Source organism: Sciurus carolinensis, chromosome 2 (genome assembly GCF_902686445.1).
Source record: "Sciurus carolinensis chromosome 2, mSciCar1.2, whole genome shotgun sequence".
In the NCBI taxonomy this organism is placed as follows: domain Eukaryota; kingdom Metazoa; phylum Chordata; class Mammalia; order Rodentia; family Sciuridae; genus Sciurus; species Sciurus carolinensis.
In genome coordinates, this window is record NC_062214.1 from 66,380,979 (window position 1) to 66,403,932 (window position 22,954).

Here is a 22,954-nt window from a genome sequence, read left to right on the forward strand (position 1 = left end):
CCACAACATATGAATACACTGAAATTTTCATTGTTTCCTAAAGGAAATGACTACAAAGGAAATTACTCAGTAAATGTAATTTCAAAATTGTTTCTAAGCTACTACCTTTACATTCACAGAATATTTTAAAAAAATTTTTTATTTGTTTATTTAATTCCCAGAGGTTCTGTGATGCCAAGATTTTATTGCTATTGGTATCTTGACTCTCAGCCTTGTTTATACTATAAAAAAAGTTTGTTTCTCTACTTGGATGGGTCTTATAAGCCAACTGTAGAACAAATGGGGTGGGTTGGGAGTGGCTGCTGATCTCCTGGAGGGCACCTGTATGTCATCAGTATGGATATTCTAAATGCCTACCTAGACATCTCAACTGTGTCATTAGTGGCTACCACCTTGGAGTTGTCAGCACACCACCCTACACACACTGCAGAAAGGATGGGAAGCAAAGAAAGCACAAATGCTGGGGCTCTGAGTGGTACTTGGGAGACAGCCCCAGGGAAAGGGTTCAGAGCCTTCGGTTTGGGATAAGCCTTATCAGTCTGAGCATTATCTCTACTGCTTACTAAGTAACAACTCTAGGCAGTTTATTCAGCTTCTCCCAGGCTGGAGTTTCTCAGCTGCAAATGGGAGATGTCTTCCCTGCTCACTTCTGGCTGGATGGGGGTGGGAATTTGAATGAATCTGATGAGCTAAAAATGAAAGGATACTGTGAGCTTTGAATCACCTCACAAAGGTGTCGGATGACCTGTTCTGCTCTCTGAAGTGTCAAAGTCCCTCAGAACAAAGTCACAAAGAATGGGCAAGTCCTGCACCTTGACATACAGGGCTGAGTCTGAGGTCTGCAGCCTTTGGAGGTAGGAAGGAACATTTCCCCCTTTTAAGCCTTTGCTGACATATTGAAAGAAAATCTGCAAATACACTACTGACACTTCCTGTTCATTTCTCTGAGGAGAAACTGCTCCCTCCTGATGGCTGTCTCTAGAGGGCATCAGAACCCAGCACACGGAATGATCACAGCACCAACCAATCTGCAACTGATACAGGACTTGGCCTTTTCACAGATGCTCCCTCCAACCTCTCTGCAGATGGCTGGCTTACACCAACACATATTCACTCTCCACCAAATCCAATGTTTCACCGTCCACAGGGGCTCAGCAAGGGAGAAATGTGCATACAGGTGGAACCAGACATCACATGGATACTCGGAAAACATTTCCTCTTTGTTAGATGTTTTCTTAAATATAGCTTTACTTAAATATAATTTACCTACCAAAAATTTCACCCAGCATTAAGGGTATGATTCCATGAGCTTTGGTCTAATCCTTACCACTACTTTCCATCACTAAAAAGCTCCGATTCCCATTGGTGGTCAATCTTCACTCCCAACCCCAGTCATCATTATCTGATGTCTACATTATCTGTTTTTTTTTTTTTTTTCTAGAAAGTACATACCAAGAGAACCAAATGATATGTGGCCTTTTGTCTTTTTTTTTTCCACTTAGCTTATGTTTCTGAAGTTCACTCCTATTGTTACATGTATCATAATTCATTCCTTTTCATTGTTGATTAGTGTCCCATTGTGTCACATGTTGTTTATCCATTCATCTCTTGATGAACTCCGTACTGTTTCCAATGGGCTGCTTTTTTGGGGGGTGGGGACCATTATGAATAATACTGCCACGAACATTTATGTGTAAGTCTTCTGTAGGCATGTTTTAATTTCTCTTGGGTAGATGCTGGATAGATCCTGGAATTGCTGGGACACATGGTTGAATATATATATATTTTTAAAAGTTCCAGGAAGTGCTAAAGTGAAACCATGTTTAGCCTAATCTTAGAGCTGCAAGAAGGTAGTGTGAAGTACTGTTACAAAGTCAAGTGGTGGAGATATAAGCACGGAGATGCCTAAATGCATCTGTAAGTTCTGATTTTTTATATTCTACCACCTCCATGTACTTTTATTCTTTTCAAGATAACAGTACTTGGTAGTATTGAAGGATTTGAATTTTAACTTCTTGCTGATCTGACAGCATCAGAAAACAAGGCTGTCCAAATAAGGGAATTTTCCGGCTAACAGAAATATTTTCTCTCTTATTCAAGGACTTAAAAATTATAGAAATTGTGTATACATGGATTACAAAATAAATTTCCTTTGTAAACTGCAAAAACCTTGATTTTTAAAACATCTAATGTCATTACTCTAGAAATACATCACATATCACAGAGTGATATCCCCTAGGAAACCCTGGCTGTCTAAGTTCTTCTGAACAAACCAAAGATCACCTGATGCCATCTGGACCCAGTCTTTGGGTGACTGATCACCCTACTCTGTTCTAATGAGATTTGGCCTCTACCTGTCCTCAGCTTAAATCAGTTTACAAAATCAGCTCACCATGGCTGAGATAAAGGTAAACAGGCCAAGTGAGGACTAAGGAATCCTACTCTAGGTAAAATGCCTGGATATCCTGCCGTAGGTTGCTCAGGAGACTTTTCCAGAGGGATCTAGTGACATCTTGAAAAACCAAGGTTGTCAGGTTGGAAGGATCTCTGCAGGATGAATTATTTCAATCTCCATCAAAACAAAAGGCTACTAGAACTTTCATCCTATTGAACCAAATGGAAACATTTATTTTCTCACCAACTATAAGAGAGGTTTGAGAAATATAGTCTTTGAGGCAGCAGTGTAACAAGAAAAAAATATGTATATTTTAAAATCCAAGTGCTCTGGACATACATGAGGAGATTTAAAGAAATAAAATGGTGGTTTCCAATTTTTCCTACATGCAAAAAGTACTTAGAAATCTTTAGAAAAAAACTGATGCCTGAATCACCCACTCCCTTAATTCTGATTAAAGTGGTTTGGGATGCAACTGGGCATCAGGATTTCTTGAAAGTCCACCTCCTGGGTCCTATGAATCTGAAAAGCAGTAAAATTTGGGAAACACTGGGATAAAAGGTATCCTGCCTCACACCAAAAATACACTGAAATTAAAATTCAGACAGCACTGCTAACACTCCTCTACTGGAAAGCCTTGCAAGTGTTCTATGTTCTACCTAAATTATAACCTCCACCTGGGTGCAACAACATCTTATGTAACTTTAGTCCAACTATCTCTTCAAGTGTTATTTGCCAAGCAGATCTCAGGATGCCCCAACTCATAGCTTTGCTCCTGCCTCCTTTCCCTGAATGGCCTGTCTTCACCCTCAGCTCTCTTGAGTGTTTCCTGAAGACTTCAAGGCCCATTTCAAATGCCACCTCTTCTAGGAAGCCTGTCTGATCTTCTCTGTCAGATTATCTCTTTTCTGTGCTCAGGGCACATTCCTTTCTTCCCCCTGGAGTACCCTGCAAGTCATGCTTTACACTGTTGACATTCATTTGTCTATCATACCCCTTTTCTTCTTTTCCTGACTTTTTCCTTTTTGTAGAAGAAATGGAGTTAGCAGGTGAAGGAGCAGAACCTAACTCACCCCTAAGTCTAAGGAGGAGAAATGAAGAGTTGAATTTTTGCCACTGGTCACCCCTGAAACAAACAGAACTCTTGGGGAATTCATCAAAAATGAAGACAAGCTACACCTTCCAGGGTAAGGAAGGCAGGTGAGAATAAACAACGCACATCAAGAGAGACAAGATTCACAAGACCTAAAGAGACAGACTCCAAGAAAGTAGTCTAAAGTTGGGAGAAGCTGAGGTTTATCTGTCTTCCCCTGTTGTTTACAATGGTAACAGAACACCAGAGGCCTAACACTTGGCCTGAGAACCCTCCCTAACACATGCATCCTCAAAGAGAAACCACTGATACTTCAAGTTTTATGCAAATTTCAATATCGAGAAATATATTATAAATACTCCTGCAAATAAAAATCAGGTTAATTTTCAGCTACACTGAAGTGTATGATAATTTTAGTTAATGCACAACAAATAGGTAATTGCACCATGTAATAATTCTTAATAAAATTAAAGTTTTCTCCTCTATAACTATTACTTGCTCAGAAAATTTGACAGATATCAATCTGCCAAGGAAAAAGTGCTTACTGGTTCTAGGGATTCCAGAAACAAGTCTACTTGGAGAGGAAAAAATAAGTAGCCAAAATTCATAATAAAATTTAATATAATGGGGCTGGGGTTTGTAGTTCAGTGGTAGAACGCTTGTCTAGCTCCTGTGAGGCACTGGGTTTGATTCTTAGCACCACATACATACATACATACCTAAATGAATAAATGTAACATATTCATCTACAACTCAAAAATCTAAAAAAAACTTAACATCATGAACAATGGCTTATCACCTCACATGAGCAAAGGCCCCAGTTTAGCACAGAAATGACTAGGACACTTTGGGGCTGTGACAACCTCCATGGATCTGCAAGGAGAAAGACGTTCTTCTAAAGAATCAGTGTTCCCAGTGGGGAGGACAGCGTGCTTTTCAAGGATGGAATGAAGAGCTGTCCTCTCTTTAGCAGTATCAGATGATGGAATTTTAAGAATTCAAGACTCACCAAGAGTTAGGCTAAGAAAAACTGGGAAGCTGTAAAGAAACCCTTATGCAGTAACTTTATCCAGTTGGGGCAGATAAATCAACTAGGACAACCTTTCCCATGACCTTCCCACCTCTTTTCGTTTCTTAAATTATTTCCCCAAATTCTCTATAGAAGGAATTCACTCCTTAAATGATGTCTCCTTTTTATTCCCAAGCATCCGCTTAAGAACAGGCAAGAGCCTAAAAGAGAAAAGGACATATGCAAAAGTACACATAAGCTAACAGCTGGAAATAAACTATATACAATGAGCACCAGTTTTTATCCTCCAAGGAAAAGCCCATGGTTATTCTAAAACCCCATCACAAAGTGCATCTCTGCAGATGGCAAAAATCCTATCCATAGTGCAAATCTTATAAGGTAAACAATTAAAAAACAATTTTGTGATTCGAAATTTCTTTATAACAAAATGAATTGTCTATACTTCCCCAAGTCTCTTATGTCCCAATATTTTACAAGATAGAATGGTTTTTGCATAGTAGAGCACAGTATCCTGAAGCAGATAAAGGTCATGTAAATAATGATTTCACTGGGAGTTAAGCATTTTAGACTGACTGCTATCATTCTTGGCAGGAAGAGACTCCAAGAGCATCACTGGTTGCTGTCTCCCTGGCTTCAGTTAGCCACATAACCCCTAATGGATAGGTTCCAACCCAGTAAGCATGAAAATATCTTATTTTCAAAAACAGCAACATCCTAAGGGTGGAGAATCATGACTCTATGCAAGACTTTGAGCAAGGATGTAGACCATAATCCAGGCAGCAGGGGCAATCCTGTGGCTTTTCCCTTTCTTCTGTTTAACAAGGAAGGACTCTGACCTTAGTTACATGGGTTTATGAGCAATTACTTATTTTGTAATAGGAGAAAGTAATAGTGCATGAAACCTGGAGCACTCACCCTTCTAGTTGCTCCTCCCCTAAGATCTGGCGAAGGTTCTTCAGGAAGGACAAGGAGACCAAGGCGTGGGAATGGCGGATCTTCACATAGCCTGTCACCACCTCAATGAGACCCATGAAGTTCTCCAGTTCCGAGGCAATGTTATCTATATGAAGAGGGGACCATGTCACTAGGTGTCAGGGTGATGTACACACACGGTGTGGAGAGCAATTTGGTGGCATGTCTTGTTTTTGGGGAGCCACTGTGACACTTAAGAGCCAGGCGAACTGCCATCCCTTGTCAAAAACGTTCTCTCCTAGCTTTGACTTTCAAAGGCCACTCCTGGGACAAGGCCTTTGAAGCAGGGGAAAGCAAATTTCTAGGAGGCTGGGTACTGCAGTTCCCAGGCTGATTAACAGAATGTAAAATCATAAATACCAGACTGCCAATTAGCTAAGGCTGACAAATCTAGGGAATGTCTTTTAATATGCTCTGTCAACAGATAGTACTGCCTCCACAGTGCAAGGGCATGACTAAATAAACAACATTTTCTCAGTCTCATTAGAAACTGCCTTTGCTGTATTTCTAGTTCCTAAGATACGGGGATCTACATTTATGATTCTATCTTACCAAGACTGAAGGAAAATAAATCAGAATGTTGGCAATAGCTATCTGCAGGTGATTGTGCAGCTCTAAGTTTTCTATAATGCTCATGTATTACTTCTATAACTAGAAATCAGTTGGAAAAACAGTTGTCAATACAGATGTAAAAACAATATGATAGAAATGGGAGATTTCCTTTTATCTTTTTCTTTTCATCTTTTCTCACAGTAAACAGAAAACACAAACTTGTTCAACTTATGTAAAAATTTAATGATGACTATAATGAATTAGGTGTGGTTCAATGAATAGGACTTTATAGGATTTTACTGTGTTATGATTTATGGAGGTTTGCTTAATAAAAAGTTCTGTTTTGCTTTGATTTGACTAAAAAATACAAGAAGAGTATTTTCTTTTTAAAATTTTTTTTTTAATTTTTAGATTGCATTTTGATTCATTGTACACAAATGGGGTACATCTTTCCCTTTCTATGGTTGTGCATGATGTAGATTCATACCATTCATGTAATCATACATGTACATGGGGTAATGATTTCTGTCTCATTCCACCATTTTTCATACCTGCCTCCTCTCATTTCCCTCTAAGTAATCTAAAGTTCCTCCATTCTTCTCTCATCCCCCACCCCCATTATATATCATCATCCACTTATCAGATAAAACATTTGGCCTTTGGTTTTTTGGGATTGGCACATTTCACTTAGCATGATATTCTCCAGTTCCATCCATTTATCTGCAAATGCCATAATATTATTCTTTTTTATGGCTGAATAATATTCCATTGTATATATATACACCACAGTTTCTTTATCCAGTTATCTATTGAAGGGCATCTAGACAATGTAGCTATTGTGAATTGAGCTGCTATAAACACTGACGTGGTTGTATTATGCTAATTTTAAATCTTTTGGGTATAAACCAAGGATGGGATAACTGGGTCAAAAGGTGGGACCATTCCAAGTTTTCTGAGGATTCTCCAAACTGCTTTCCAGAGTGGCTACACCAATTTGCAATTCCACCAGCAATGTATGAGTGTGCTTTTTCCCCATATCTACATCAACATCTAGAGAATAAGACCTCATATTTAATGGCTTTCCAAGGGAAATTAAGGGAAAAATTAAAGTTGAAAGATAAGAGGTTGTTTGTAGATGATGTTTTAAGGATAGGATCTGAATTTTGAGGTGTGGGGTAGGAAGCCCCACCTCTTTTAGTTAAGGCTTGGGAACCCCCTTCTGACAAAGATATCCAATCAGCCTAAATCCAAGTGATTTCCTATGTTGGACAAACTACACCATTCTGCATGATCATGTACTGAATCCTTTTTAAAGAAATTCTCCATAAATTTAATTCATAAAAGGCATGTTCTAGTAGATGGAAAGTAAATTAGGAAATATACCAAGAGTAACAAGAACACAATTGTAGAAGAACCATGAGGAGTTCTAGTTGTGCAGAACAGGATTATCTCCATAGTGGAGCAGTGAGTGGGTTGTGAAAACAAGGGATATCAAAAAATTCCAAAGAACCAAACAAAAACTGACTTGTGCTATCTCTAAATTGTAAGAAAACAAACACTGTGGAAAAGTAAATCTGCAGAATAAAATTAGTCATTTCTGTTTCTTTAAACTTTTAGAAATTTAAAAAAATATTTTTAGTTGTTGATAGACCTTTATTTTATTCATTTATTTTTATGTGGTGCTGAGAATGGAATCCAGTGCCTCACACATGCTAGGCAAGTGCTCTACCACTGAGCCACAACCCCAGCCCCTAAAAATTTTTTTACAAAAGGACTTATAAAAATATTTCTTTGAACTGTGAAGTCTTCTTCTTTTATTTATTCTGGCTTACAAAATTATCAGGACCTTCATCAAGTGATCCCAGTGGATTTAAGGGTATCATTGCTGGAAGCCCTTGCAAATCAAACATAAGAAGGAAAAAGATTGCAAGATAAGTCACTGAGAAATGCTTTGCCTAAATGCAATTTAGAAATGACTTGTTGGGAATGCCATCTACTGAAAATAACGATGGTTCTACAGGGGTGAGACCAAAGCTTTATATATGTGATAACTCAGAATTGCTATGTATCGTTTTGGTTCTCAGAAGTAAACTGGAAGATCTATTGTTGTTTTGGACTTAATAAAATTTTAACATAGTATTAAACTCTTCCTTTTGCTCAGTCTCAATATATCCAAGTAACCAAAACTCTTTGGACTCAGAAATGTGTGGATCTGACTATAGCTGGGCTAGCTGAGTCATGCCTCTCTGATCCCTCAGTCTCTCCTGGATTTCATGTGTGCTGGTATCTGGGGTCCATGTGTGCTGGTATGTGTTTCTCCTGCATAAGATATGACTAACAGTGAGAAGAGGGATGACCCCTTTATAGGAACAAACTGCCAATGGCAAAAACAGAGATTGCCTTTCAATCTGTTTTTTTATCTTTGAAGGAAACTCGAAGGAGAGAGGTTAGGTGGGAGGTTTATGCACCATCCTGTTTTTCTAAGCTCATTATTTTAGTTGTAACTCAGAGACAGGTTCAGGAAAAACATCAACATAAGAAAACGAAGACATCCATTCATCCAGTGGGGTAGGATACTTACTGCCTCGTCGGATATTAATGAGCAAATTGCCCTTGAAGATGGTACATCCTTGGAGCATCTGAGCAGAAGTAACAGAATCAATAGTCTTTGTTTTCTTTTCTTCTTCACAGACTTTGGGGCAAGGACCCTCACAAGGGATGCAGTACATGCTGGTGAAGAGTCAAACAAAAACATAGAAATCTTAGTCTGTCTCTTAGCATTAAAAAAAATTGTAAATATAGGCTTTTTAGTTATTAAGGCATGCATTACAAAAAGCAACTGTTTTGAAGCGTGCAAGTGGTTACATGGTATCGCACTCTCAAGCCTACCCACAATAAGCCACTCAAGTTGCAACCAAAAGGGGAAAGTGCCTGCAAAGAAAAAGCATGTTGCTTGTTTCTAGACAAAATGCGTGCACTCCATCCTGGAAGCATGTGTGTATCATAGGCTGTTAACTGGTATGCCAGCTGGTTCCATGTGGGAGACACAGACTTGCAGAAAGGAAGTTCTGGGGGCTCTAGAGAATGGAGCTACTCTCTGATGTCATGGCCCGCACTTGCACACCTGGAGTAGTAGCTGGGAGAGTCAGCAGGGACAGCAAAAGCACTGTAGTGTCTTTGCCACTAACAGGAGTCTTACTCTTGCAGTCAAGTGTCCAGCAAAGCTCAGTGATGGATTCAAAAAAACACATGGTATAGCACAGATCCATTATTTTCTTGCTAAGCACAACTGAAATTACTTCTTGACAGTATTTTGCAGAAACTTGTAAATTGATCCAAATGTTGTTTTTGCTACACATACAATAAAAGCCAGGAATTTCTATTACTCCTATTTGAAATACTATCCTGAACATGTCACAAACCACCAAGAATCAGGGACATGTAAGAATGGCATTTTTTCTGCTTATTGACCATTATTCGGGAAATAGCAGACGAAATGCTAATCCAGGAGCTGAAGAAACTTTGGGATCTATAGCTATATACAAAACCAGGACCAGTAAGTTGGGCTGATTTCCAAACAAGACAAATGATACAACCTTATGGGAGATTTGTGTAACAGGATGGTAAGGTGGAGAGTCATTATATTTACATTATTGTTCTTAAATGATCTTTTTAAGACTATATGAAGATAGGTCAAAATATTCAAGAAAAATGGTGCTAAATTATAGCTGTTTTTGTTAAATCCCTTCTCCTTCCACAGAACATTTTATATCTAAAGCAGAGATGCAGGGTTTTGTTTTGTTTAAAAGTTTGCAGGTAAATAAAAGTTCTCTATCATCTTCCTATTACATGTTGGGAAATGGGTCATGGTTTCCAAAGGGTCCTATAGGAAGTGAACCCACCCAAAGGGGGACAGTTCATATTCTTCTAAATTCACACTTACCATTCCCATTTACAGCTTCGGGACTAGCTTCCTTTCAGCATTTTTTGTCTTCTGTTGTTTCTAATTTACCTACATAGCACATAAGATCCTCAACCCTCCCTTTTGAGAAACCTTATATTAAAATAATTATAGATGCACAGAAAGTTGCTAAGACAATACAGAGAGGATCCATACAGCATTCACCCAATTTTCTCCAATGTTACAACACTGTACATAATGATAATGAAATATGAAGACCAGAAAATTAACACTGGCACAACATGTATATAGAGTCCTATGTTGTCTTACCACTGCTTATTGACCATTATTCGGGAAATAGCAGACGAAATGCTAATCCAGGAGCTGAAGAAACTTTGGGATCTATAGCTATATACAAAACCAGGACCAGTAAGTTGGGCTGATTTCCAAACAAGATAAATGATACAACCTTATGGGAGATTTGTGTAACAGGATGGTAAGGTGGATTGTGAAATCCCCACTGGAATCAAGAAACAGAGCTACTCCAACACTACAAGGATCTTCCCTGTGCTACTAATTCATTTCCCCCAACCCAGTTGCCAACATTCATAACTCCCAGTAACCACTAATCTATTCTTCATCTCTTTAATTTTGTCATTTTGAGAATGTTATATAAATGGAATCATGCAGTATGTCAACATGTGACCTTCTGAGATTGTCTTTCTTCACACAGCACAATGTCCTTGAGATCCATCCAAGCTGCTGTGAATTTCAATGGGCTTTCCCTTTTTATTGTTGAGTAATGTTCCACAGTGTGGATGTACCACAGCCTCCTTCACCATTGACCTATCACAGAACTTCTGAGTTGTTTCCAGTTTCTGGCTATTACAAAAAAAAAAGGTGAGATGAACAATGGTGTGAATGGTTTTGTGTAAATATAATTTTTCTGGGTTAAATGTCCCATGTTGCCATTGCTGGGTTTTAAGGTAAGTATATGCTAGTTTCTCTGCATCTTTTATTCAAATAAAAGATACCCCTTTGTTAAAATATATAAAATCATTTAGCCCTTAAAGAATGTTTTTGTAAGGAAGTGTTCTGATTATGTATTTATGGATTAAGCTTCCTCAAATTCATCTGGATAGAGAGAATATAAACAGTATTTGAAAAAATATTTTAGAGTAAGTGTTAAACAGGTCTCAAAGAATAAACAGGAGTATTTATTATTTCTTGATGGTGTTTTATTTTAAAACAGAAAGGGTGAGGGAGACCAAGATGGCGGACTAGAGGGTGACTGCATCTCATGTTGCTCCAAAACTCAGGATTCAAGAAGAGGAGGTATTAAGAGATTTGGGACCAACTCAGAGCTGCCAGGTGAGTCTCTCCCACTGGGCGAGACTACCACGGACCGTAGGTAGCTTGACAGAGCAGGGCCGCCCAGCAAGAGATTTCCGCACATAGATAGGCTCCCCCCAGCCTGGGCGGCAGGCCAGGACTACAGGCAGCTTCTCGGAGCAGGGCCGCCTAGCGAGAGACTTCTGTGTACAACTAGGCTCCCACAGGGCGAGATTTCCCACCAGGTTGGTAGAACCAGAGACCCAGGCCCAGACCAGCTGTACCCCAGTTCACAGTCTAATCCCCCTTTGGATGACCACCAGTCAACAAGTGGAGGTGTCTCTGCCCACTAGCAGGGAATATACCCCACCTGAAGGCCACGACCCCTGGAGGGGCAGCTTCCTTGTGGATCACTGCATTATCAAGTTCCTCCAAGACTTCAGGCTACTAAAGGCCAGGAGGTGAGTTATTGGAAATCTACAGGGACACTATAAGTCAAGAGGGGAAATCTGCAATATCTCAGTTTCACTACTAGAGGGGAAGATACCTGAGCAACATGAGAAAACAAGGGAAGAAAATATTCCAAACAAACCTAGATGCTACATCAATAAAATCCAATGACAGCATGGCAGAAGAAATGTCAGAAAGGGAGTTAAGAATGTACATAATTAAAATGATCAGAGAAGCAAACAATGAGATGAAAGAGCAAATGAAGGCTTTGAATGATCACACCAATCAATAGTTAAAAGTGCAAATACAGGAAGCAAAAGATCATTTCAACAAATAGTTAGAGATACTGAAAAAAAAACCAAACAGATATCCCTGAAATGAAGGAAACAATAAACCAAATTAAAAACTCCATAGAAAGCATAACCAATAGGACAGAATACCTGGAAGACAGAACCTCAGACATTGAAGAAAAAATATTTAATCTTGAAAACAAAGTTGATCAAACAGAGAAGATGGTAAGAAATCGTGAACAGAATCCTCAAGAATTATAGGTTATCATGAAAAGGCCAAATTTAAGAATTATTGGGATTGAGGAAGGCACAGAGAAACAAACCAAAGGAATGAACAATCTATTCAATGAAGTAATATCAGAAAACATCCCAAATCTGAAGAATGAAATGGAAAAGCAAGTACAAGAGGCTTATAGGACTCCAAATATACAAAATTACAACAGACCCACACCAAGGCACATTATAATGAAAACACCTAACATACAAAATAAAGACAGGATTTTAAAGGCTGCGAGAGAAAAGAATCAAATTATATTCAGGGGGAAACCAATACGGATATCAGCAGATTTTTCAACCCAGACCCTAAAAGCTAGAAGGGCCTGGAACAACATTTTTCAAGCTCTGAAAGAAAATGGATGCCAACCAAGAATCTTATACCCAGCAAAACTTACCTTCAGATTTGATGACAAAATAAAATCCTTCCATGATAAACAAAAGCTAAAAGAATTTACAAAAAGAAAGTCAGCCCTACAGAACATTCTCAGCAAAATATTCCATGAGGAAGAGATGAAAAACAATGATGTAAATCAGAAAAGGGAGGAATTACCATAAAGGAATAGCCAAATACAGGAAAAACCAAGTTGTGTCAAAAAAACAAAAATGAGGCAAATGACTGGGAATACAAATCATATCTCAATAATAAGCCTGAATGTTAATGGCCTAAACTCATCAATCAAAAGACATATACTGGCAGATTGGATTAAAAAGAAAGATCCAACAATATGCTGCCTACAAGAGACTCATCTCATAGAAAGACATTCCCATAGACTGAAGGTGAAAGGATGGGAAAAAAACATACCATGCATGTGGACTCATAAAAAAGTCAGAGTATCCATCCTCATATCAGATAATGTGAACTTCAAGCCAAAGTTAGTCAGAAGGGATAAAGAAGGACATTTCATACTGCTAAGGGAAGCATAAATCAGCAAGACATAACAATCATAAATATCTATGCCCCAAACAGTGGCTCATCCATGTACATCAAACAAATCCTTCTCAATTCCAGGAATCAAATAGACCACAACACAATAACAGTAGGTGACTTTAACATACCTCTCTCCCCACTAGACAGGTCTTCCAAACAAAAATAGAACAAAGAAACCATAGATCTTAATAACACAATCAATAACTTAGACTTTTAACGGACATTTATGGAACATACCATCCAACAAAGAGCGAATACATTTTCTTCTCAGCAGCACACGGATCCTTCTCTAAAACAGACCATATGTTATGCCACAAAGCTAATGTTAGCAAATACAAGAAGATAGAGATACTACCTTGTATTCTATCAGATCATAATGGATTGAAATTAGAAATAAATGACAGAATAATAAACAGAAACTACTCCAATACCTGGAGACTAAAAACACGCTATTGAATGATGAATGAATAACAGAAGACATCAGAGGGGAAATAAAAAAATTCTTAGAGGTAAAGGAGAACGAAGATAAGATACATCATATCAAAATCTCTGGGATACTATGAAAGCAGTTCTTAGAGGAAAATTTATTTCATGGAGCGCATTCAATAAAAGAAGAAAAAAAAATCAACAAATAAACAACCTAATACTACAGCTCAAAGTCCTAGAAAAAGAAGAACAGAGCAACACCAAAAGTAGTAGAAGTCAGGAAATAGTTAAAATCAGAGCTGAAATCAATGAAATTGAAACAAAAGAAACAACAGAAAAAATTGAAAAAATAAATAGTTGGTTCTTTGAAAAAATAAACAAAATTGATAAACCCTTAGCCACACTAACAAAGAGAAGGAGAGAGAAAACTCAAATTACTAAAATTCGGAATGAACAAGGAAATATTACAACGGACACAAGTGAAATACAAAACATAATTAGAAGCTATTTTGAAAATCTATACTCCAACAAAATAGAAAATCTCGAAGACATCAACAGCTTTCTAGAGACATATGAATTACCTAAGCTGAACCAGGAAGACATACACATATTAAATAGATCAATTCAAGTAATGAAATAGAAGAAGTCATCAAAAGCCTATCAACAAAGAAAAGTCCGGGACCAGATGGGTTCTCAGCCGAGTTCTACAAAACGTTTAAAGAAGAGCTCATTCCAATACTTCTAAAAGTATTTCATGAAATAGAAGAGGAGGGAACCCTCCCAAACTCATTCTATGAAGCCCATATCACCCCGATACCTAAACCAGACAGAGACACATCAAGGAAAGAAAATTTCAGACCAATATCCTTAATGAACATCGACGCAAAAATTCTCAACAAAATTTTAGCAAATCGTATACAAAAATATATTAAAAAGATAGTGCACCACGATCAACTAGGTTTTATCCCAGGGATGCAAGGTTGGTTCAACATCTGGATATCAATAAATGTAATTCACCATATCAACAGACTTAAAGTCAAGAATCACATGATTATTTCGAAAGATGCAGAAAAAGCATTTGATAAAATACAGCATCCCTTCATGCTCAAAACACTAGAAAAAATAGGGATAGTGGGAACATTCCTTAACATTGTAAAGGCCATCTATGCTAAGCCCATGGCCAATATCATTCTAAATGGTGAAAAACGGAAAGCATTTCCCCCCTAAAAACTGGAACAAGGCAGGGATGGCCTTTCACCATTTCTAGTCAACATTGTCCTTGAAACTCTAGCCAGAGCAATTAGACAGACCAAAGAAATTAAAGGGATATGAATAGGAAAAGAAGAACTCAAACTATCCCTATTTGCTGATGACATGATTATATATTTAGAGGAACCAGGAAATTCTATCAGAAAACTTTTAGAACTCATAAGTGAATTCAGTAAAGTAGCAGGATATAAGATCAATGCTCATAAATCTAATGCATTTTTATACATAAGTGATGAATCTTCAGAAAGAGAAGTTAGGAAACTACCTCATTCACAATAGCCTCGAAAAAAATAAAATACTTGGGAATCAATCTAACAAAAGAGTTGAAAGACCTCTACAATGAGAACTATAGAACACTAAAGAAAGAAATTAAAGAAAACCTTAGACAATGGAAAGATCTCCCATGTTCTCGGATAAGCAGAATTAATATTGTGAAAATGGCCATACTACCTAAAGTGCTATACAGATTCAATGCAATTCCAATTAAAATCCCAATGATGTACCTTACAGAAATAGAGCAAGCAATCATGAAATGCACCTGGAAGAATAAGAAACCCAGAACAGCTAAAGGAATCCTTAGCAGGAAGAGTGAAGCAGGGGGTATCGCAATACCAGAACTTCAACTATACTACAAAGCAATAGTAACAAAAACAGCATGGTATTGGTACCAAAATAGGCAGGTAGATTAATGGTACAGAATAGAGGACATGGACACAAACCCAAATAAATACAATTTTCTCATACTAGACAAAGGTGCCAAAAATATGCAATGGAAAAAAGATAGCCTCTTCAACAAATGGTGTTGGGAAAACTGGAAATCCATATGCAGAATGAAACTAAACCCCTATCTTTCAATCTGCACGAAACTCAACTCAAAATGGATCAAGGACCTGGGAATCAGACCAGAGACCCTGCATCTTATAGAAGAAAAAGTAGGTCCAAATCTTCAACATGTCGGCTTAGGATCAGACTTCCTTAAAGGGACTCCCATAGCACAAGAAATAACTGAAATAACTGTATCCCATTTGTTTACAATAAAAATAAATTAAAAAAAAAACAGGGTAGTTCTATAGTTTTGAACTATAAGAATGGGCAGGAAAATAATGGCTCAATTCTTTAAGAGTACACTGCAGGTAAAGAAAACACAACATTGCAAACATATATTGTTCTCACTCTGACTGTGCACTGGTGCCTGCAGAATGACTGAAATTACATGTGCAGGTCAAAGATGACACTGCACCGAGTTCATGGACCAGCTATCCCTTTTCTGACCCCACCCAAGGAAGAAGGTGGTGTCTGAATTGTAGCTGAGCCTTTAAAGGGCATCAGGCACTGCTTGAGGACCCCAGATATGCATTGATAAAGTCCTTTTACAACCTAAGGCTGTGCTGTAGTTTGGATTCAGAATTTCCTGTTGAAGGCTTAGTGTTTGAGGCTATTGGGAGGTGATAGAAACTTGAAGATGTGAAGACTCCTGAGAGGTCTTCCATTCACCGGGGAGATGCCCTTGAAGACAATAGTGGGACCCAAACTCTCTCCCCTGCTCATTTATTTTTTATTTTTAAAAAAATTTTTATAGTTGCCAATGGACATTTATTTATTTATATTTATTTATTTATGTGTGGTGTTGAGAATCGAACCCAGTGCCTCACACATGCTAGGCAAATGCTCTACCACTGAGCCACAGATTCAGCCCACTCCCCTGCTTATTTTTTCCTTTGCTCCACCACATGCTCCTTGCCACAGGCCCAAAGGCCACTGGCCAAGTAACCATGAATTGAAACCTCTAAAACTGTTAGCCAAAGTAAACTGTCTCTTATAAGTTGATTATCTCAGGCATTTTGTTACAGCAATAGAAAGCTGGCTAATTCAGGCTGCCAGTAAAATGTGGTAGACTTTTTGTTTGTTTGTTTGTGGTGCTGGGGATTGAACCCAGGGCCTTGTGCTTGGAAGGCAAGCAACCTACCAACTGAGCTATATCCCCAGCCCTAGACTTATTTTTGATATAATAAATATACACATACTTTTGACTTATTGGAGTTCCATTTATCATTTAGAAGGAGTTAATTTTTTAAGTACTATAATGGTTATAGAAATTAAAACAGGCAGAGAGTTGTTCTGTAGCTACTCTTATGAAAGAACATGAATTTTATCTTTGGTTTGAATGGCAGCCTGCAGTAGGAACAGTATCACTAAATATTACCCTAGAAATAGAACCCTTTTTAAAGACCTGAAGAAAAACAAAAATAAAAAACCTATTTGCTGTAGTTTGCAGAAACAGACTGCAGAAAATATTATACTTTAACGTAATGTTTATATTTGTAATGATATTTTGTATTTGTAGAATATTGATTGGATGCAGTTTAGGGAATCAAATCCAGGGCCTCATACATGTCAAGTATGCACTCTATTATTGACCAATATCAATAATTCCCTAGTTTTATTCTGAAGAATCCAGAAATACAAGGGTCTCTAGGTGTTTATTGTGTAGGAGTCATTAAGCCCATTAGTACAGAACTTTCCCAAAAGTTCTTTGCTCTGCTGCAGAGGAGGGAATTGTAACCCAAACTTCTATCTTTTTTTGCTTCCAGAGTTATAACACTGTCATTTGTAAATAAGCCTAATTTCTCATTTTCAAAAACATAAACAAGTCTACCAAGCGATTGCACATAGGAGGAATGTCATTTGTTATAAGGAATTCTGCTTCCCAAGTGAAATCTCAAAGTTCAGGAAGGAAAATGAGGGCTGCAAAGACTACTGAGGGAGTCAGAAGAAAGAAGGTGTGGATGGCAAACAGTTTACTTTAAGCTACTGCTCTTAGCAGCTGCTAGTTCATGCACAGGACCTACACCTGCCCTAAGATGTCCTAGGCCTGCTTATGGGCCTGAAGGATGCTGGTGGGGATGTTTCTTCCCCCTTACACTCCCTCAGTTAGTGTTGAGTAGCAATCTAGGAAGGAAAATCTAAAACCACAGTCCCCTATCTCTCAGGTAGCAGTGTGGTAAGTGTACAAGGAGAAGTGAATTAACTCTAGGCACCAGAGGCAGGAAGTTAGGTACTTAATTTCAAATGGATAGGCAGTATACTTTTAAAACAAAACATAAATTGAAAAAGTAAAACACACACACATGCATGCACGTGCAGTTGCACCAACTGCTCCCAGAATCTCATAAAAAAATATAAGTTATACCAGACATCTCAAATGGACCCAGCTGGGTTAATGTCTGTAAAGTACTGCCAAGATGTGGCAACTGGCAGAAAGCACCCTTGGTAGCCCCCAGGATGTGCGATGGACACTGACCTCTGGGTGCCGTTGCGGATGAAGCCCGAGGGGCACTCCTGCATGCACTCGCCATCGTGGATGACAAAGCCCTCGGAGTCGCTGCTCTCAGCACTGAGGATGTTGGCACAGAAGTCGCGCTTCACACAGCGCCATCCCTCGAATCTGTAGGTGTCCGGCGGGCAGGCAGGAACGCACACGCCCTCGTAGAAGTAGTGTCGGCAGGCCACGCAGGCCGTGTCATTGTCGGGTGCGTGGCAGCTGCCCAAGCACTCCGGGTGGCAGCACTCATTGTTTTCGGTGCACGCCCGCTTTCCGCACACGCTCGGGCACACTGTGGGGACAGAGGAGAGTGTGGTGAGAACCAGCAGGGCCGTTGCAACAGCCTGCTGCATCACCCGCTGCTACCACCCATCTGCTACCACAGATTGCTGGGGAGGAGGCAAGCACATGACCTTCCATAACATCCCCACAAAGAGAATCACTGTCCTTTCATCCAGTATTGGAAGTGAAGACAGCACTGACAAGTTTCAAGTCCAGACTCTTTTATGTACTCCTTGTTTGGAGCCACTGGCTTCTAATGACCTTGATCCCCCTCTTTGCTCATCTGTAAAATGGGGGTGAGAAGGTATACTGAGGCCCAGGTGAACAGGGGGAAGCCCTCCAGGAACCATAGGGTTTATCAGTACTTTAAAGGCATGATGCTGTCTTACATTTCATATATGGCAATACCCACTTACCCACTGGGATACTCCAAGACCCCCAGTGGATTCCTGAAACCTTTGGATAGTACAGAACCATAAATATATGTATATGTATACATAAATGTATACACACACACACACACATATATATACATATACACACAATGTTTTCCCCTATACATACATAGCTATGATAAAGTTATTATACATTAGACAAAACAGAAATTAACAATAACTAATCATAAAATAGAACAATTATAACAATATGCTGTAATAAAGGTTATTTGAATATGGTCTCTCTCTTTTGAAAGAGTCAAGATAAACAGTATTTTTAGAACATGGAAGTGAAACCATGGAAAGTGAAACCATAGACAGTGGGGGGACTCCTGTGTGTTCCCTCTAAAAACACTTCAAAAGCCTTCATGTGCAGACAGGCTTATTTTTAAAATAATTAAAGCACAGTATAGGAAGGATGGTGCCACTTGGGTTTACAAGTAGCTTTAGAAGTTAGTTTTTGCTTGAATTACATAAATTATTTACCTTGAATAAGTGATGATACTAACTTAGAACCCAATCTACTAGGTAACTGAAGTCACCTTGTCAAATGGTCACTGGCAGATCCCTGAGCCCAGGGGATCACAGGAATTTAAGAGTACATATCCCCTACCCTCTCCTCTCAAGTCAAGAGAAAGCAGTACTTAATGACTACAAATTCACAATTCACATCCCAAGGAGATGAGCTGGCACTCATTTCCATAACAGTGCTGTAATGATCACACTCTATGGGCTGTTAACCTTACTCGTAAATAAAGTATAAATTAACAAAATATGAAATCTGTTTTGCATTATGTGTGTCCTACTTTTTCCTTGAGTAGGAAACAATACAAATTACTTAAAATATGTATATTTTTGACTCTGATGTGCAACATTGAGTGAAGGTTCTAAATATTTTTTTCTAATAAAAATACATGCTTGAAAAAAGTATCAGAGATCACAGATAAGAGTACAAAGAACATGTAAGTCCATCTGCCCACATGTGGCCCCTTTATCATCATCTCCAGTGGATCCTCCCAGACAGTCTCTCGTGCATGTTCATGGATATACAAAGACAAAACAAGGACCAAGTCATTCAGAAAGGATGTTTCTGCCATTATAGAGAGTGAATCTCACAATTATTTAACTTTAACATTACATCCCATTGTGAAGTCTCTGATTATCTTCTATTACCATCATGAGTATCCTCAACATTTCATTAGGCTCAATTTCCAGGATGGACCTTGCTGAGTCCAACCTTCCTCTGGAAAGTTTACACTAATTTACAAACCTATTAGTTGCATCTAAGAGTTCCTGTTTCACTCAAACATGTGGATTTAAAAACTTGGGACATTCAAATAGTGTCACTGCTGAAGAAAACCAATGAATGCTCATGATACTGTCAAGTTTAAAATAATCTTGCAACTTTTTCCTTTGAAATCATTTTGTAGCAAGAACATTAGGTTACTTTCCACTATTTTTCTTCTTATGCTTATGCTTTTTGGTAATTTTTAGTTGGGTATATTGCCATGCCCCTAGATACTACATCTCCCAGCCTTCATTGCAGTTAGAACTGGCAATGTGTCTTAAGTTCACTTCCTGGAGAACTCCTTAAAACAGAAGGCATGCCCATCTTCCTCCTCGCTGGTTGAAATGCAAAAATAATGCAAGGAGTTCATGCAGCCATCCAGAACTATGAGGCAGCACTTTCAGAATGATGGAGTGAAATAAAAGAAACTCTGTCCCTAACACTGAACTGCTTACTTCTAGAATTCTTTAGGTAAAAGGGATATAAACTTTAATCTTGTTTAAAAGACTGCTGTTAAATGCAACTAAACTAACCCAACCAAGCCATTCCTTTCAAGTTATATAGAGGGGAAAAAGAAAACCATTCTTTTTTTTTTTTTTTTTTTTTTTTTTTTTTGCGGTACTGGGGATCAAACTCAGGGCCTTGTGATTGCGAGCAAGCACTCTACCAGCTGAGCTATCTCCCCAGGCTGCAGAAAACCATTCTTGTTGGTTTATGTATGTCATTTTGTTCATGATGTCTGGCTATTCTTAAAAAACTCACCTATCCAACAAATAACAAGGAGTTAATTATTTGTGATCACATAAAAAATATGTTGCAGGAGCTCCTAAAATATTGGTGTGTGTATATATATATATATACACATATACATATATTGTCAACCATTGTGATTATTTTTAAGAGTATAACATGAATTTAATTTTAAGCCCTAGCATATTTATAGCAAACACAAATACACACTCTCTACCATCTCACCTTTCACTCAAAGACATAGAAAAATAAAACAGATTAAATGGCTAATTTCAAATATATCCATTATGGAGGTCACCTCTCAAGGCTCAAGATCTAAAGAAACATTGATAATGCATATCCTGACTTCAGGTTTTTATACTAATAACAATACAGGTCCATCTATCCTTTATTTATCCATTTAGGTTGAGCATGAGCTGAACCTGTGTGCCAGACAGATGTACCTATGGATTAGTGGCAGTTCCGGTCCTCAGGGAAGGCATAGCTCACCAGGTGAGTAGAAGTGAGTGAATGTGAATTATGTTTCTGGGAACCCTGGATGTCAGTTAAGATTTGCAGAGGTGATGAGGCTGGAGCTGAAAGCAGAAAGATGAAGAGGACAGGAGTAAAGACCACCACAGATAGCATCGCATGTAAATGCTTATAAAAGTAATGAAGTTTCTGTGATGGGAGAAATAGGTGCTCATGGCAAAAAGGGCTAGGGACCAGTCACATGTTGCTGAGAGGGAGAAGGGGAACAGCTCAGGGAGGCATTAAAGGTCAAAACCAAATGTAAATATTTGGCTTTCCCAGGATGAGAAAGAAAATAAACAAATAGCCGAAAAAGTACCTGTTAGATATATTTTGCATTTCCACCACCCCTACTCCTTCCACAGGAAACAGCACGTCTGAGCAGGGTGTTCACTGAAATCTCCCAAAGGGATAAATTAAAGGGAACTGACTGCCACAAACGACACACAAGCTGGGGAAGTCAGGCTGGCTCCAAGGGACAGGAGATATTTCCAAAGAATTTCAGAAAAATTTAACTAGTTAAGATCTTTTTTTTAAAAGAACAATTCCTTTTCAAAGAATCCCAAATCAATGGGTTCCTTTATGCTTAAATGGTACAAACTGCGTATAAACACACATTTATACTTTGCAGGGAAACAGAAATGGGGTGTGCTGGGGAGAAGAGGACACTATAAGAAGGAGAGGTGACAAACTCCATAAATATGTGGTGGTTTCAGGCAGGAAACTGGTGTTCCTTTTGCTGAAGCACACTCTGAGAGGATTCCAGGAGGCAGGCAGGAGAACACGAGGAAGTCTGGGATTAGAGAGTACTGGAGCCAGCCCCAGAAGCCTGCTGTAAATTTTGTCTCATCTCAATGTATATAAATATTATTAGTGTTCAGGACTATTAAGGGATTTCTTGAAAAGCCCCAGGCAGTATGTCTCGCCAGCAGATGGATGGCTGCTCCACATGAGTGCCAAAACTTAAAATTTAGTACAGTAACCAAATTTCCAATTACGGTGCTATGGGGGAAAGAAAGGGAACCTCTTCCTTGGCTTCCAAGAATAAGGAGCACTCTGAGTGTGATTAAAGGCATCTCGATTTTTAAAAATGAGAGGAAAATAGAAGCTGCTATAAACCAACAAATGTACAGAGGAAAAATCAAATTGATTTTGCCCATGAGATCTTTCTATTCCTTGGAATTCTCACAATGACCAACAACAAAACCAAAAGCCTATCTCAGTGGTTGGAAAAGCTAATGCAATGTCCCACATTGACCACTGAGTAGACTAGATCAGGGTTGTGATCACATAAAAATGAGGCACTACATTTAAAAATGCATTCTTTTTATTTTTGGGAAGAGGAAAACAAGTCACACATATCTACCTTTCACTCTCTTCCTCCCCAGAGTCCTTGTATTTATTAAATTATTTCCAGGATTTTTAAAAATTTGTTTTTGCTTTTGCCAATAAAT

General features: G+C 38.5%; 1 protein-coding gene across 1 annotated transcript in view; it reads right to left on the reverse strand.

Moving 5' to 3' along the window:
- The window catches only part of Igf1r (insulin like growth factor 1 receptor), a 308,645-nt gene that overhangs the window by 56,045 nt on the left and 229,646 nt on the right, over positions 1-22,954 (reverse strand). The window contains exons 3-5 of the mRNA XM_047542106.1: positions 18,216-18,528; positions 8,624-8,772; positions 5,434-5,578 (exon numbers count right to left, since the gene is read on the reverse strand). Coding sequence (XP_047398062.1) covers positions 5,434-5,578; positions 8,624-8,772; positions 18,216-18,528 — 607 coding nt within the window. The remainder of the gene's footprint in view (positions 1-5,433; positions 5,579-8,623; positions 8,773-18,215; positions 18,529-22,954) is intronic.